This window comes from Rattus norvegicus, chromosome 5, assembly GCF_036323735.1.
Source record: "Rattus norvegicus strain BN/NHsdMcwi chromosome 5, GRCr8, whole genome shotgun sequence".
In the NCBI taxonomy this organism is placed as follows: domain Eukaryota; kingdom Metazoa; phylum Chordata; class Mammalia; order Rodentia; family Muridae; genus Rattus; species Rattus norvegicus.
The window spans coordinates 114,795,916-114,811,083 of record NC_086023.1 but is presented as its reverse complement, the minus strand read 5'-3'; the positions used below and the strand labels follow the sequence as shown (position 1 = coordinate 114,811,083).

Genomic DNA, 15,168 nt, shown 5'->3' with positions numbered 1-15,168 from the left:
AAGATTAAAACAGAGACTGAAGGAACACCCATTCAGAGCCTGTCCCACATTTGGCCCATACATATACAGCCACCCAATTGGACTAGATGGATGAAGCAAAGAAGTGCAGACCGACAGGAGCCGGATGTAGATCGCTCCTGAGAGACACAGCCAGAATACAGCAAATACAGAGGCGAATGCCAGCAGCAAACCACTGAACTGAGAATAGGTCCCCTATTGAAGGAATCAGAGAAAGAACTGGAAGAGCTTGAAGGGGCTCGAGACCCCAAAAGTACAACAATGCCAAGCAACCAGAGCTTCCAGGGACTAAGCCACTACCTAAAGACTATACATGGACTGACCCTGGACTCTGACCCCATAGGTAGCAATGAATATCCTAGTAAGAGCACCAGTGGAAGGGGAAGCCCTGGGTCCTGCTAAGACTGAACCCCCAGTGAACTAGTCTATGGGGGGAGGGCGGCAATGGTGGGAGGGTTGGGAGGGGAACACCCATAAGGAAGGGGAGGGGGGAGGGGGATGTTTGCCCGGAAACCGGGAAAGGGAATAACACTCGAAATGTATATAAGAAATACTCAAGTTAATAAAAAAAAAAAAAAAAAAAAAACTCACTATATTCAAATTTTAACCATGGGGGGAGGGGAATCAGACTACAAAGATAACATACTAAGAGGATTAGGACCACTGGGGCATGCTACCACAAGCCTAACTCCAGTTCAACGAGAGACCCTGTCTTAACAAGACAGAGAGTGATAGAACACCTAACTTTCTTCTATGGGTTCTGAGTATGTACACAGGCAGAGGCCCCTATAAATATGTGTGTGTGTGTGTATACAAAAATTAATAAGCATGACTATAACACCTCAGACCCTTGGAATATAATCAAAAGTTCACATGTAAGTTAGCATCCATAGAGTCGAAGAAGTTGAAATTCAAAATCAAAGGCATGGAGACAATTAATAAAAATTTCAGGTATAGAAAGAAATAGATATCCAAGCACAAGAGGCATTAACAACTTCCAATGAACAGAGCCAAATAAGAACTTTTCCACAACATATTACATGCAACATGCCAAGAAGACAAAAAAAAAAAAACCATGATATTAAAAGATGTTAGAGAAAAATCTCCAATCCATTTACAAATGCAAACTCATCAGAATAACATCAGACCTATCAACAGAAGCTCTATAAGTTCCTGGAAATAAAAAGACTGACAACCAGAATTATTGTATCCAGCAAAGATATCTATTAAAATTAACATAGAAATAAGGATAAGCAAACACTAAGGCAGTTTGGAACCACGAACAAATTACTGCAAATGGTGCTCAAATGAATACTATGCACAGAGAAAGAAAAGACAATCTCAATTGAGAGCACCAGAGACAATAAATTTCATAAGAAGAAAAATTAAACTAAAGAGAACTGAGAAGGAATCTATCCTGTCTAACACTGTAAACCAGTAAACCAATATAAATAGAGAACAAACAATAACTCAACAAACCAGAAGAAAACTCAACAATGTTACAAGTTTTAGCAAATGTCTTTCAGTGATAAACATAAGTATAAATGGTCTTAACCCTCTAATTAAAAAGATGCAGATGTCCTTAATGGAATACAAAATAGGAATCAACTATCTGTAGTTCTCAAGAAACACACATCACTGGCAAAGACATTCAAACCAAGTGAAAGAATGAAGGTTGGCTGATCAAGACATGGAAAGTAAGATAATCCAGATGTTCTGATAACTGCTTTAGTAAACTTTAAACAAAAATTAATCTCAACTCATAAATAAGAAACCATTGAAAAGATATAATGTTTGTAAATACATATGCTTTGAATATTTGGTGCTTCCAATTTCATAGAATAAATATGAATCAACTTTAATATACTTCATAACTTTAATACCATATTATTATCAATACTGTTCAGATTAAAAATCAACAAAGAAAATTTCAGTTTCCTATTTCATAATATGCACTTAGATGACACTTATAGAATACTCCACTCAATGGTTTTAGAACGTTTTGTAAGATAGATTACATTTTTGGCCATGAAGCAACTGTTTTAAATATAAAAGTACTGGGGCCGGGGCTGGAGTTCAGTTAGTAAAGTCCTCGGTTTGACCACTAATGGAACCTAAAGTAGGCATAGTCATACACATCTGGAAATCTTGTGATCACTAGGTGGATTCTGGAGGATCAGGAATTTAAGAACATTCTTAGCAGCATAGCAACTTTGAGGCCAGCCTGAGATTCGTGTCTCAAAAACTACACGAAATATTGAAACAATTTCTTCTGTCCTGCAAGATTATGGTAGAATCAAAATAGAAATCAATAATAAGAGAAGCCACAGAAACAATACAAATACTGGGAGAATGAAGAACACACTCTTGAGTGACCAATGGGTAGCTTAAGAAATCAAGAAGTAAGTTGAGAAATTAATAGACGCAAATGAAAATGAATGAACAATTTACTAGAATGTTTGGGATATAGCAAACATATTAAAGAAAATGTGTATATCCATGAGTTCTTACATTAAAAAATCATGAGCTTTCAACTAATTAAGGATGAACTTCAAGGTCACAGAAAAATAAAAATATGGCTACCACCAAAGCACTAGACTGAAAGAAATAATAAAGATTTGGACAGACATTAGTGACTTGAAAACTGAAAGCACAATACAAAGAATGAAACAAGATTCTTTGAAGATATAAGGTCAACAAGTTCTTAGCCAAAATTAACAAGACCAAGAAAAATATACCCAAATTTATAAAATTAGAAATAAAGAGAGGAACCGGATATAGATCTCTCCTGAGAGACACAGCCAGAATACAGCAAATACAGAGGCGAATGCCATCATTAAACCACTGAACTGAGAATAGGACCCCCATTGAAGGAATCAGAGAAAGGACTGGAGGAGCTTGAAGGGGCTCGAGACCCCATATGAACAACAATGTGAAGCAACCAGAGCTTCCAGAGACTAAGCCACTACCTAAAGACTATACATGGACTGACCCTGGACTCTGACCTCATAGGTAGCAATGCATAGCCTAGTAAGAGCACCAGTGGAAGAGGAAGCCCTTGCCAAGACTGAACTCCCCAGTGAATGGGATTGTTGGGGGGGGCAGTAATGGGGGGAGGATGGGGAGGGAAACAACCATGTAGAAGGGAAGGGTTAGGGGGGGGATGTTGGCCTGGAAACTGGGAAAGGGAATAACAATTGAAATGTAAATAAGAAATACACAATTTAAAAAGATGGAGAAAAAATATATATGTAAATATATATATATATATATATATATATATATATTAGAATAGATTCCAGGGACGAATTAGATGTATCAAAAGGTAAAGGTTGCCACACCTGAAAACCTGAGGTCAATTTCTGCTGCAATTTGTCCTCTACTTGTACACATACACATGCAAACACACACACACACACACACACACACACACACACACACACACACACACATACATACACGCTTAAAAAATAGATTCCAAAGAACTTAGAGGATCATTATATTTGATCACTTGTCTTCTTTAAAATTTTAGAAAATATAGACTACATTCATACATTCCCAAGACTTACCAAATTAAACCAAGAAAATGTAAATACCATAAAAAGATCTATAACAAGCAATGAGATTATATAATTAATTATATAATTAATTGTATTGATATAATTTCCAACAAAGAAAATCCCAGGACTAGACACACTCAATGCTGAATTCTACCAACACTTTCACAAAGAGTTGACTTTAATGCTACTCCAATTGTTTAATAAAATATAAAAGGAAGTAACACTACCAAACCCCTTCTACAAAGTTGGTATTATCATAATATCCAAAATGGGTAAAACAGTCACACACGCACACGCACACGCACACGCACTGTAGTCAGATTTCTCTGATTAATTTAGATGCAAAAAACCACAATAAAGTACCCTCAAACTGAATCCAAGAACATATTAGTAAGAAGCACTATGACAAGGTGGTTCTGTTCAAGGGATACAAGGATTGCTCAAAATATATTAGTAAGTGTCAAATAGTACACAAACAGACTTAAAAACAGAAATCACATGATCATCTCAAAAAAGACATTTGACCCCTTTTTAATAAAAGCCCTAAAGAAAGTGGGAAAAGAAAGGATGCATCTTAACATAATAAAGACTACACACACACACACACACACACACACACACTAAGGAACATTTATTAAGTGGGCAAATGCTGAATTTTTACCTCTAAATTAGTAGTGAGGCAAGACTTCACTGACTCCCCTCTTAAATACATTAAGACTTAGTAAGATAAGGATAAAAATAAAATAGGAGTATCAAATTGAATTATCTCCATTTGTAGTAAGCACCATCTTCTACTTAGAGATTCAAAAGGAAACAGATCTGATAACAAGTTTCAAACAAGTAGCAAGATACAAGATAAAGATACAAAAATAAGCAAGCTGAGGACTGGGGGGTGTGACTTGCTTGGTAGAGAGCTCACCTAGCCTGAAGCCCTGCGTTCTATCCCCAGCAGTGCATACATGAGCTGTGATGGTACATGCCTGTATTCCAGACCTCAGATCAGGAGGTGGAGGCAGGAGGATCAGAAGTGCAAAGTCATCTTCAGCTTCATAGCAAGCTCAAGGCCAGCCTGTAATACATGAAACTCTGTCTCAACACGACAAAACTCACTATTTCCTATATATGAATAGTGAACTCACCAAGAAGAACATTCATGGGCATGCTAGCTTCAAATGAATAGCCTGGAAATGAACCAAGAGGTGAAAGACCCCCACAACGAAAACTTTAAAACACCTAAGGAAGAAGCTAAAGCCACTACAGAATCGAAAGACCTCCCATGCTCATAGATTGGCAGTGTGAAAATGGCTACATTACCCAATGCAATCTACAGATACAACACACTCCTTATTTTAGAAGTCTAATAACATCGATCATAGAACTAAAGAAAAAGTCCAAAGGGGGAGAAAAGAAAAAGCCCATATGTTTATATGAAAGCACAAAAGACACAAATAGAGATTCATAACAGAAATAGCACAGCAATGCAATGAAAACAGTCAGGTGGATTAATTAACTGTAACAGAGAACTCAGAAATGAGCCCCCATAACTACAACCACCTAGTTTAAACAAAGTTATAAAACGCACACTGGAGAAAAGACAGTCTCTTCAGAAAATGATGCTAAGAAAACTAGCTATCCAGACATAGATATATGAAGCTAGCTAGATTCCTATGTCTCCCCCTGTACAAAAATCAATTCAAAACGGATTAAGGACTATGTGAGGCCTGAAACTCTCAACCTGCTAGAAAAACAGGGAAATGCTTCAAGGCAAGGGATTTCTTAAAAGGACACTAAATAGCATGTAAGTACCAACATAACACAGAAAATTGAAAGATTTTTGAAGATGCAAAAAGAAAGATTGCATGAAATTTAAAAGCTTCTGCATCACTGGGATGAAGACACAGCTTAAGAAATGGGAGAAAATCTTTGCCAGTTACACATCTGACACCTCTGACAGTAGTTTGATGTCCGCATCTGTAAAGAATTCAAAGCATTAAGCATTAAAAACCCTCAAATACCTAATCAGGAAGAAGGCTAAAGACCCTGGTCAGGAAACCCCAAACACCCAGTCAGTAAGGAGGCTCATGAAATGAACAGGCACTTCTCAAAAGAATAAATTCAAACGGCCAGTGAACTTCTGAAAATATGTTCAGCCACCAGGGAAATACAGATAAAAGCTGTGTTGAGATCGTCCCTCACTCGTTAGCAGAATGACTGCCATCAAGGAAACAAATTACAGGTTCTGTGGGGATATGGAGAAAGAGTGACCCTTACCCACAGGAGCTGAAGCCACAAACCTGTGTAGTTACTATGGAAACCATGCCCCACATGTGGCCCATACATATATAGCCACCCAATCAGATAAGATGGATGAAGCAAAGAAGTGCAGGCCGACAGGAGCCGGATGTAGATCTCTCCTGAGAGACACAGCCAGAATACAGCAAATACATAGACAAATGCCAGCAGCAAACCACTGAACTGAGGACCCTCGTTGAAGGAATCAGAGAAAGGACTGAAAGAGCTGAAGGGGCTTACGACCCATAAGAGCAACAATGCCAACCAACCAGAGCTTCCAGGGACTAAGCCACTACCTAAAGACTATACATGGACTGGAAAAAATTTCCTGAACAAAACACCAATGGCTTATGCTCTAAGATCAAGAATCGACAAATGGGATCTCATAAAACTGCAAAGCTTCTGTAAGGCAAAGGACACTGTGGTTAGGACAAAACGGCAACCAAGAGATTGGAAAAAGATCTTTACCAATCCTACAACAGATAGAGGCCTTATATCCAAAATATACAAAGAACTCAAGAAGTTAGACCGCAGGGAAACAAATAACCCTATTAAAAAATGGGGTTCAGAGCTAAACAAAGAATTCACAGCTGAGGAATGCCAAATGGCTGAGAAACACCTAAAGAAATGTTCAACATCTTTAGTCATAAGGGAAATGCAAATCAAAACAACCCTGAGATTTCACCTCACACCAGTGAGAATGGCTAAGATCAAAAACTCAGGTGACAGCAGATGCTGGCGAGGATGTGGAGAAAGAGGAACACTCCTCCATTGTTGGTGGGATTGCAGACTGGTACAACCATTCTGGAAATCAGTCTAGAGGTTCCTCAGAAAATTGGACATTGAACTGCCTGAGGATCCAGCTGTACCTCTCTTGGGCATATACCCAAAAGATTCCTCAACATACAAAAGAGACATGTGCTCCACTATGTTCACCGCAGCCTTATTTATAATAGCCAGAAACTGGAAAGAACCCAGATGCCCTTCAACAGAGGAATGGATACAGAAAATGTGGTACATCTACACAATGGAATATTACTCAGCTATCAAAAACAACGACTTTATGAAATTCGTAGGCAAATGGTTGGAACTGGAAAATATCATCCTGAGTGAGCTAACCCAATCACAGAAAGACATACATGGTATGCACTCATTGATAAGTGGCTATTAGCCCAAATGCTTGAATTACCCTAGATGCCTAGAACAAACGAAACTCAAGACGGATGATCAAAATGTGAATGCTTCACTCCTTCTTTAAATGAGGAAAAAGAATACCCTTGGCAGGGAAGGGAGAGGCAAAGATTAAAACAGAGACTGAAGGAACACCCATTCAGAGCCTGCCCCACATGTGGTCCATACATATACAGCCACCCAATTAGACAAGATGGATGAAGCAAAGAAGTGCAGACCGACAGGAGCTGGATGTAGATCGCACCTGAGAGACACAGCCAGAATACAGCAAATACAGAGGCGAATGCCAGCAGCAAACCACTGAACTGAGAATAGGTCCCCCGTTGAAGGAATCAGAGAAAGAACTGGAAGAGCTTGAAGGGGCTCGAGACCCCAAAAGTACAACAATGTCAAGCAACCAGAGCTTCCAGGGACTAAGCCACTACCTAAAGACTATACATGGACTGACCCTGGACTCTGACCTCATAGGTAGCAATGAATAGCCTAGTAAGAGCACCAGTGGAAGGGGAAGCCCTGGGTCCTGCTAAGACTGAACCTCCAGTGAACTAGACTATGGGGGGAGGGCGGCAATGGGGGGAGGGTTGGGAGGGGAACACCCATAAGGAAGGGGAGGGGGGAGGGGGATGTTTGCCCGGAAACCGGGAAAGGGAATAACACTTGAAATGTATATAAGAAATACTCAAGTTAATAAAAAAAAAAAAAAGACTATACATGGACTGACCCTGGGCTCTGACCTCATAGGTAGCAATGAATAGCCTAGTAAGAGCACCAGTGGAAGGGGAAGCCCTTGGTCCTGCCAAGACTGAACCCCCAGTGAACGTGATTGTTGGGGGAAGGGTGGTAATGGGGGGAGGATGGGGAGGGGAACACCCATAAAGAAGGGGAGGGGGAGGGATTAGGGGGATGTTGGCCGGGAAACCGGGAAGGGGAATAACAATCAAAATGTAAATAAGAAATACTCAAGTTAATAAAGATGGAAAAAAATGTTTATGTGAGAGGAAACAAATGGATCTAAATTAGAAGTGTCATCTAAGCTGGGCGTGGTAGTTCATTCCCATATTTGCATAACTAAGGGGGCTGGGACAAGGATCGTTATTGGTTTTAGGACAAACTGGACTTAGTAGTGGTTTCAAGACAGTCTCCAGAGTGGGCCTCTGCCATACAAAAAAGCAAAAAGAAAAAGAATAGAAAAATAACTACCCTACAATACAATACCCTATGTCAGTCCTCACAAGGCATGAATCTACACACTATGTTTATGGCTGTCATACTCACAAGAACCCAGGTCCGTCAGCAGATGAATGGTTAAAGAAAATGCAGTGATTAGTTGTAAAGTAGGATAAAATTATGACACTTTCGGAAAGGTGGATGGTTCAAATCTGATCAGACTGACAAATACTTCCTGTTTTCTTTCATATACAGTATCTAGGTTTAAACATGAACATATATGTATGTGTGTGTACATATATGACATAAAATGAGAAGACAACATGGGAAGGAGGGAAGCTAGCAAGAGTGGATGTGAAGGAGGGGCAGAGTCCTGGAGTGAGGAGGACAAATATAAGCAAGATACAATGATATATATATATATATATATATATATATATATATATATATATATATATATACATATACATATATATATATGTCATAATCAACCCCACTATTTCTGTGTGCTATCTAAAATAACTTATATGGGAATGTAGAGATGACTTAGGACTTAAGAGCACTGGTTAAGACCTGCATTTAATTTCCTGTATCCACATGGCATCTAACAGCTGTGGTAACTCCAGTCCAAATCCAATGCCCTCTTTGGCCTCCACAGGCACTGCATACATGTGCTGGACAGACATAAATGTAGGCAAAATGCCCATACACACAAAATAAAAATAAATAAAATCTCAAAAATTTAAACAAAAATAAATCCAAAGCAATATGTCATATTTATAAGATATAATTTTATACAAAAGTTTAAAATGCACCTGTTAGATGTAAATAAATTAAAATATATAAATCATGTTTATTTAGAAAAGGATGAAGAATATATATGTGTATGTTTATCTGACTCCACACCTCTATACTAAATGCATGGAAAGAATCATGGAGATAGAAGAAAATAAACAGAATGTGGATAACAGTCATGGACAATTTTAATATGTGTGTTGTTAAAAACAGATGTAACAGAGTATAATAGTTGTTCATTCTCTGTGTTATGTTGGTACTTACATGATTCTGTAGTTTTTAACTTTCACATAAGTAAATATATATAATATATACATGTATACGGATACAAATGTGTGTTTATATGTATATATACATATATATGCATATATATGCAATATGAATGATCTAGCTGTTTGTCTTTTGGTTTTGGTTTGTTTTATTTTTTTTTTTTTTTTGGTTCTTTTATTAGGATCTGGGGACTGGTTTGTTTTATTTATTTACTTTTGTCAACTTGACATAAACTAGATTTACCTGAGAAGAGGGAACCACGATTGAGGAAATGCTTCCATAACTGGGCTGTAGGCAAGCCTGAGTAGCATTTTCTTAATTAGTGTTGATTTGGGAAGGCCCCCACCCCATTGTGGGTGAGGCCACACCTGACCACTTGAGGTATGTAAGAAAGCAGGCTGCAAACCAGTTGTAAGCACTGTTTTCCCTTGGCCTCTACTACAGTTCCTGCCTTGAAATCTTTCCTTGGCTTTCTTCTATGGACTACAGCATGAGATGTCAGCCAAATTAACCCTTTCCTCCCTAGTTGATTTTGGTCATGGTATTTTAGCATCACAATAAAAACTCTAACTGTAACAATGAATGATCCCAAACACTGCCAAAACAGTTCAGATTCTCGTGGTACATTTCACTGGTACAAGAAAGTATTACTGAGGGACTGTGGAGCTGTTTCCCCTACATGTACTGAGCAAAGAGAAACAGCTGTAGCAGACAACCTTGACTTGGGGTAGGTGAGGACCACATGCCAGGTCGTGTGGCCACAAACAGTATCTCTAGCTCATCCTTCCCTGGCTTCAGATTGCACAGACACAGTCCTCATTCCGGGAAGCAAGTGAGACTCACTGTCTAAGACGGGGAAGTTTCATAGAGCCAATCTAGATCTAGAAAAGCTTAGGCTACAGAACATTTTTAAAGAGGGTTTTACTGCTCTCATAAATAGTAACTCTGAATATGAAAGTTTTCCAAAGTAGATTTTTTTTGTTCATAGGATTGGGGAACACTCATCCATCATCAATCAGCACCCACTGTAGATACATAATAACAATAATCCTTAAAAACTATCATATAACAACTTAAGCCCTAGCAAACTTTATTATTATTATTACTGATATTCTTGTTACTAATAAACAAATCCACAGCAAGAATGGACAAATTGTAGCATGGTCTGGTCCAAAGCCCAGTGGATCCTTCTAGTATAATACTGTAAGAAGTTAAAATGATTAAGTGGACACTAATTAGCCTCCAGTCACCTATGAACTGCCTGAATGGAAGTTGTGGGCAAATGTTGCTGGGTGAGGTGGGGCAGCAGGAGTTACTTACTGTCACTAAGGGTCCAGGCCCTGAGTTCTTCACTCCACTCCCCCTGGGCCTTGGTGTTGACTCTAGCTCGGACGCTGTACTGCTCCCTGGGGAGTAAGTTGTTCAGCAGCACGGAAGTCAGGTTCCCAGGCACTTTGATGTTCTGCTGATCACTTCTTGTTTGCTGGGACCACCTCTCAACTTCCACATAAAATTCATCTTCTGAGCTTGTAAATATCGGTTGCCAAGTCAAATTCAGAGCTGTCTGGCTTTTGGGTAGGAGACTGAGACCTCTTGGAGGAGGGAGTCCTAGGAGTGACCAGAAGATGATTATTGTCCTGTTGGACAAAAGTAATGACAGCTCCAGAGGGCAGCTGCACAGAATAATCTTGGCTTTTAGAATAATATAAAATACTGACAAGCTAAACAAACAAATAAACAAACAAACAAACAAAAAACAAAACTACAAGCAAGTAAATCTTCAAAGTAATTTTTACGTATACTTTGGCGGGTTTTAATGTAGGACTACAACTTCCTTGAGGCAACATGAGTAACTTTTTCAGGAGCCTTTAAAAATGTCTATATTCTTTGACCTTAACTCCTGACTACAAAGGATTTATCCTGAGATAAATCCTTCCAAAGGAAGATAAAAGTATTTGTGCATGGAGACATTCCTCGTGGCACCATTTACAATAGTAAATGACTAGAGGAGGGCAAGTCTTCATTCTTTAAAGAAATTATAGAGCCATCCCAAGGATTACTATCAACAAATAAGAGCAGATCAGTTAAGATGTTTATAGTAATATGGGTAAAATCTCTAGTGGAAACTTCCTAAAAATCAAGCCTACAATTGGGAAAGGAAAGTAGAGGGTTTGATGGAAACAAACACAGTGGATTTTTGTTTCAATACCACTTTGAGAAAGATGTTTTCAAGCTTTAAATGTCAGCAAGGAGAAGTTCAGATATCACAGCACTATGGTAAGGAGCCAGCCCTAGCTTCATTCTGGCCACATTGCAGTATCGGCTACAAACACCTGTTGTCTGCCCACAATTACTCAGGCACCTGAATGCCAGAGAAATTGCCAAAAGAAATAATATGGGTTTTTAAAATTAGAGAGACAGGAGCATCTCACTTCTACTTTATAATCTGGGCAAATTTATAACCCAAATTCACCTGTAAAATGGCGTACTCACACTCAGCTTTCAGACACAGAAGAAAAAAATGAGGGAGGTAATGGGTTGAAAGGGCTTGGGATGTCTTAGGAACTCTGCCAATATTTGTGCCCTTCCTCCTTTCCTTTCCTGGCCCGTGTCAACGAACAAAGGAAGAATGTGTCTATCTTATTAATTGCAATTAATGATAGTAATTGATTTATAAGTTCCAGATAGAAAGTCCTTTCAAAGCATGGAAAAACAGTCTTCTTTCCTGATCTCAGAATGAGGGCATTATCACCACTAGAGGTGAAACTGATTTGCAGAGTGTGAGAACATTTTAGATGCTTTACTAATGGTTTAGATGACAATGTGGTGGTCATAATCCACAGACAGACAGACAGAGTGTGTGTGGTATGAGGATCTTACAAGCACTGTGGTCTAATAAAACTCATATTTAAAGAAAATACTTCAACACTTCAGAGTATGACATTCAAAAGAAGAATTTGAAAAACCCTTTAAATTCTTAGCTGTAGGGGTGAAAGGGGGTCCTGTAAATCTACCTACCTCTAATTGTAAACCAATGAAGACAAGCAGTTGGGCAAACATTTGCTTGGCTTTATGTTAAAGGTCTTCTCGGCTCTATCTGTAGAATCTAGGAAAATGCAGAGAGGTGGGGTCTACCCCTTTTTGCTAGCCTCTAGAGTTTGAGTCCCAGCATAAGCCAAACATGGTAGATATGTAGATAGCTAATAAAGAGAACACAGGTGAGTGTCAGAAAACTTGTAAAATTCCTCATTCTTTGCTCTGGTAGCAGGAGGAACTTCAAATGCAGCCATCTCTACTTTAGCCTCCCTTTCAGGATGTTCAAGTGGAAACTTAAGAGTTCTTTGGGAAGTCAGTTGGATGGTGTTTTGTTGGGGTAAACACATGAAGGAATGTTTTACTGAAGCAGACACAGGAAAGAGGATGTTCTGCTAAGGCAAGCACATGAAAGGACGGAATGGATTCTTTGTTAACGACATGCATGTATTGGTCCACCTTGCATTGTATAGTTGAGCTGTATTTTTCCGGACTCCATAGGGAGAAAAGCACCAAAAAACTCCTTGCCACTTCCAAGGGCTCACTGGATGCAAGGCATATGGAAGACACATGATGTTTGGAGGGTATGAATAGGACCCCCCAAGGTGATGGAGACAGAGCGTGGCTTACTGGTACAGCTAGCCGTACAATGCTTGTAGGTCTGATCTTTGCTTCCCTGAGAGAGGCACAGCTGAGACGTTTACTGGTGTTCCTCCTAGTCCCTTCTGCTGAAACTAGCAGAGGTTGAGGCCTGGCTGTCTTTGCTAGGTGGTGTCACTGCTGTTGCTAACCCAATTCTATGGAGCTGGACTGCTGGTATATCTGTGAGGTGTTTGCAAATGGATCAAGTCGCCACTGCCTGCTAACCTATGAACTGAACTGCCAATTCCCAGACAACACAGATGGGAATTGCTCCAAATAACCTTTCTAAACAGGTCCACTTCCTCCATATCCTTTCTTTGCCACTGCCTCTGGTGGGTGTTGGGCTACAAAGGAGTTAAAGCTTTTAAGAACCATCATTAAAAATAAGATTTGAAAAAATTAAAATTATAGGCTATAGTTACCCTTCACCCAGCCTTGACTTTTCTCTGCAAATGAGCTCTCCCTTCCTCTCCTGGCCTCTGTGGCCTTCCTACCTCAATTAAAACATAAACAGTTCAAGTGCCAGATGAATTAAAAAAGCAAGAATCAGCAAAATTCAATTGGTGGGAAAAGAGGACCTCAAGAATTCCCTTTCCACCAACCCCTGGAGTACTTTGAAATATTCCAAGAGGCCTCTAAATGCATCCTGGCTGGAATGCATTCTGAGGACTGATGGCAGTGCTTCTGGTCTGTGGAGTGTTTTATGTTCTGGCTGTGAATAATTTCCATGTGAGTCAGATTGTGACCTTCCTCCTTTGATCCAACACTGACCCGTGGGAGAATTAACTGCCACTTGCCTCTGAGTGCAGGATAATGACATAGCAGGTACCCCTTACTCTCAAATCAGAGAAAGCTTGATTCTCTCTGTGGAGTTTATGCTAATTTTTATTGTGACAGGTTGTCATTTCTTACTGTCACCCTAGAAGCAATTAGAGAGTTTACAGGGAAATGGAGGTCAGAGTCTACATGAAGTGCAGACGGACAGTGGAAGTATTAAAGTTTGAGATGGGGTTGGGGATTTAGCTCAGCGGTAGAGCGCTTGCCTAGCAAGCGCAAGGCCCTGGGTTCCATCCCCAGCTCTGAAAAAAAAAAAGAAAAAGAAAAAGAAAAAGAAAAAGTTTGAGATGGCAGGAATCCTAGGAATGTACAAACAAAGCAGGGCCTAGGGAATAGGGTGGGGTACAGTGGGGGTGAGAGTTGTCCTTGCAAGAACTGCAAACCCCAGCATCAGAAAGGTCCCAGAGAGCTGTTAAGATAAAGCATCTAGGGACCAAACAACCAAAGCTGGAGAGCTGTGAGTAACTGCTAGGCATTGGTGCTCTAAGCCCTGGGCAATGAACTTCTCCCTTAAGGGCCTAGAGCAATAAGAACTTTGGGACTTAGAGCTAAGGCTTCTGTGTTTGGAAGCTAATGTAGTTTACATACAAACTGTCCCCTGGAGAGCTCATATACTGAAGACTTGGCTCATAGAGGTAGCTTGTCTTTTAGATAGTCTAGAATAAGGAGGAACTTTATTGGATTAACTTATTGGATGTGGGTGGTTAGTGATTGTTTTGGTGCCTGGCCCTTTCCTCTACCCTGCTCTTCATATCTACCATAAGGGGAAGAAGATCCCTTTGCTACAGGCTTCCTCCATCCATATGCTCTGCCCACACAGACAGAGCTGAAGCACCATGGATCGAACTGTCTGAAGCCATGAGTCAAAACACATCTTTCCTCCCTAAGCTGTTGTCTTGGGAATTGGTCCAAGCGACAGGAAAACAAATGCAGAAGTAAACAGTTGTGACTTGCTGTATAACGCAGGGAACACACAAGAACTTGCAACTATAAAACACTCCTCAGGAGATAGCAACAAGGTGACCAAATATACCAAACAACTCGAAGGACAAGAGGATGATGTTATAAAGGTCACGCTACTATTTCAAAGGAGGACACTGAGTGGCAGAGAGCTGGAAGTCAGATCAGCTTCAAGGAGTCAGCACAAATTGAGAGTTCCTCCATTCCCACAATGCAAGCCCACTGAACACCAACAATAATTCAAGAAATGTTCTATGAGGCATGACTCACACATGTAAATCCAGAGGCTGGAGCATAACAATTATGACACTTAGAGGCCAGTATAAGCTATGTTGTGAATTCTGGGCTAGTCTGGACTACAGAGTGAAACTCTATCTAAAAACAATAACAACAACACAACAGC

At 39.8% G+C, this 15,168-nt stretch overlaps 1 protein-coding gene across 2 annotated transcripts in view; it reads right to left on the bottom strand.

Annotated features, from left to right (window-relative positions):
- Tek (TEK receptor tyrosine kinase) overlaps nt 1-15,168 on the bottom strand; it is a 126,721-nt gene that overhangs the window by 38,452 nt on the left and 73,101 nt on the right. For both annotated transcript variants that reach the window (NM_001105737.1, XM_039110892.2), the window contains one exon: nt 10,614-10,901. In NM_001105737.1, coding sequence (NP_001099207.1) covers nt 10,614-10,901 — 288 coding nt within the window. The remainder of the gene's footprint in view (nt 1-10,613; nt 10,902-15,168) is intronic.